Source organism: Colletotrichum costaricense (genome assembly GCF_030867565.1).
Source record: "Colletotrichum costaricense strain IMI 309622 chromosome Unknown Scaffold_1.1, whole genome shotgun sequence".
NCBI classification, from domain to species: Eukaryota; Fungi; Ascomycota; class Sordariomycetes; order Glomerellales; family Glomerellaceae; genus Colletotrichum; species Colletotrichum costaricense.
Window position 1 is genome coordinate 2,669,510 of NW_026848230.1, and position 1,968 is coordinate 2,671,477.

Sequence of the window (1,968 nt, forward strand, 5' to 3'; positions counted from 1 at the left end):
CAGCACCACTGGCGAAGGGAACAGGCGTGACAGGAAAGGACGACGCACTTCCCTTCCCGTCCGTCCCTGCATCACCCAATCCCTCCCTCGTGGCGTCACGCATGGCATGTTTCGTCAACTACATACCAGAGCCTTCTCTCTCAAAACAACTTCCACTGCTGCTTCCGTAGCTGTGCATCATCCAAGACTTTTTCTTCCCTACATCTACTCGCTCAAAACTTGTGCATCATCGCCGGACCGACCGCAACTAATCAACAAGATCCAATTGCGGGGTAATTTTAGAGCTATCGCAGAACAGCAACGCCAAATTCACACAACCGCAGCAATGGCTTCCGCAACAGGCTTCTACGACTTCAAGCCCTTGGACAGTACGTGCGATTCCCATTGTTGCGTGATATCTAACCAATCACCTTGAAAACGGTTTGGCTGACATGCAATCTTCCCCTCCAAAACAGAGCGCGGCCAAGAGGTCCCCCTCGCCGACTACAAGGGCAAGGTCGTCCTCGTCGTCAACACCGCCTCCAAGTGCGGCTTCACCCCGCAGTACGCCGGCCTCGAGAAGCTCTACAAGGACATCAAGGAGAAGCACGGCGACGACTTCATCGTCCTCGGCTTCCCCTGCAACCAGTTTGGCGGACAGGAACCCGGCTCCGACGACGAGATCCAGAATTTCTGCCAGGTCAACTACGGCGTCTCCTTCCCCATCATGCAAAAGATTGACGTCAACGGTGATGCCGCCAACCCCCTCTTCCAGTGGCTCAAGGAGGAGAAGCCCGGCATCATGGGCCTCAAGCGCATCAAGTGGAACTTTGAAAAGTTCCTCGTCGGCCGCGACGGCCAGGTCAAGGGCCGCTGGGCCAGCACCACCAAGCCCGAGAGCTTGGAGAAGCCCATCCTTGACGAGCTGGAGAAGAAATAAACGCGAAAAGGAGAGAATGATACCCAGGGCGCGTTTAGCTACGGACCTATGAGGGCTATGTTTTGCTTTGTCTGGGACATCCGAGCCATGCGCACAGGTCTTGTAGTATAGTTGACAAGCGCCCTACTCCCTTCGGTTTAGTATAGTACGGAGGATAATCAACAATATGAACCACTGTAGTGATTTGTTTTGTTACACGTCTGTCTGAAGCATTCGCAGTGTTTGAAGACGAGGTGGCAGTCATAGGATGGCCTCAAAACGTGACATTCGTAGGCTTGGATAGCTTCACCTCATGTTTTCTGTATGACATGCACAGGCTGAATGATGCTTTTTGACTGAAGATTACTTCTAATTCCTTCGAGAGCCATAGATTTTGTCTTGTACCTTTAAAATTTAGGCTAGGAGTTATGATAGGCAATATGATGGTGGATTTGCGTACGATGAAATACACACGCCTTTCCTAAGACCATTACTGAGGTGATTCCTCGCATTCCCAAATAGTCGAGCCATCGGGTCCTTCTTCATCTCATTCTAGGAATGACTGAAATCCACCCAATACTTGCTGTTCTTTGCAGTCTATCCTCGTCACTTTGTGAAGCTGATTCCGGTAGACATCAGCCATGAAAGTTGCTATAGTCAACGCAAACTTATTCGAGATGAAAACCCCAAGTGATCATAACCATCTTTAGGATGAATCAAACTTTTGTGATAGTTTGATAGAAGACACTAGGGTTCCGAGGCCGGTTGAAAGACTCTCCAGCGTTGCATGGCTTCTTCTTTGAATGGCTTGTTGGCGTTGGCTGCTGCAGACTTGATGAGGGAGAGAAAGCAGTACTTCTCTTGGCCATTATACGAGGCTTGAGAAAGACAGTCTCTGTCATACTCGACGGGATATGTATCTCACTTATCTCCTCATTGCGGTAGAAAGCGAAAGAATGGATAGATTTGTCGATTACCTAGTCGCTGAATATCTCCATCCCAGACATCCACAATGCTGAGATGCCGCACTACTGGATACCAAGCTGAACAATCATGACGCATGCAATGCT

General features: G+C 49.7%; 1 protein-coding gene across 1 annotated transcript; it reads left to right on the plus strand.

Moving 5' to 3' along the window:
• Positions 1-325: 325 nt before the first annotated feature.
• CCOS01_00942 (glutathione peroxidase) lies at positions 326-919 on the plus strand (the record flags this gene model as incomplete). Its single annotated transcript, XM_060449138.1, has 2 exons — positions 326-368; positions 456-919. 2 exons carry the CDS (start codon positions 326-328, stop codon positions 917-919), a joined length of 507 nt encoding a protein of 168 aa, XP_060320576.1.
• Between the last annotated feature and the right edge of the window lie 1,049 nt (positions 920-1,968).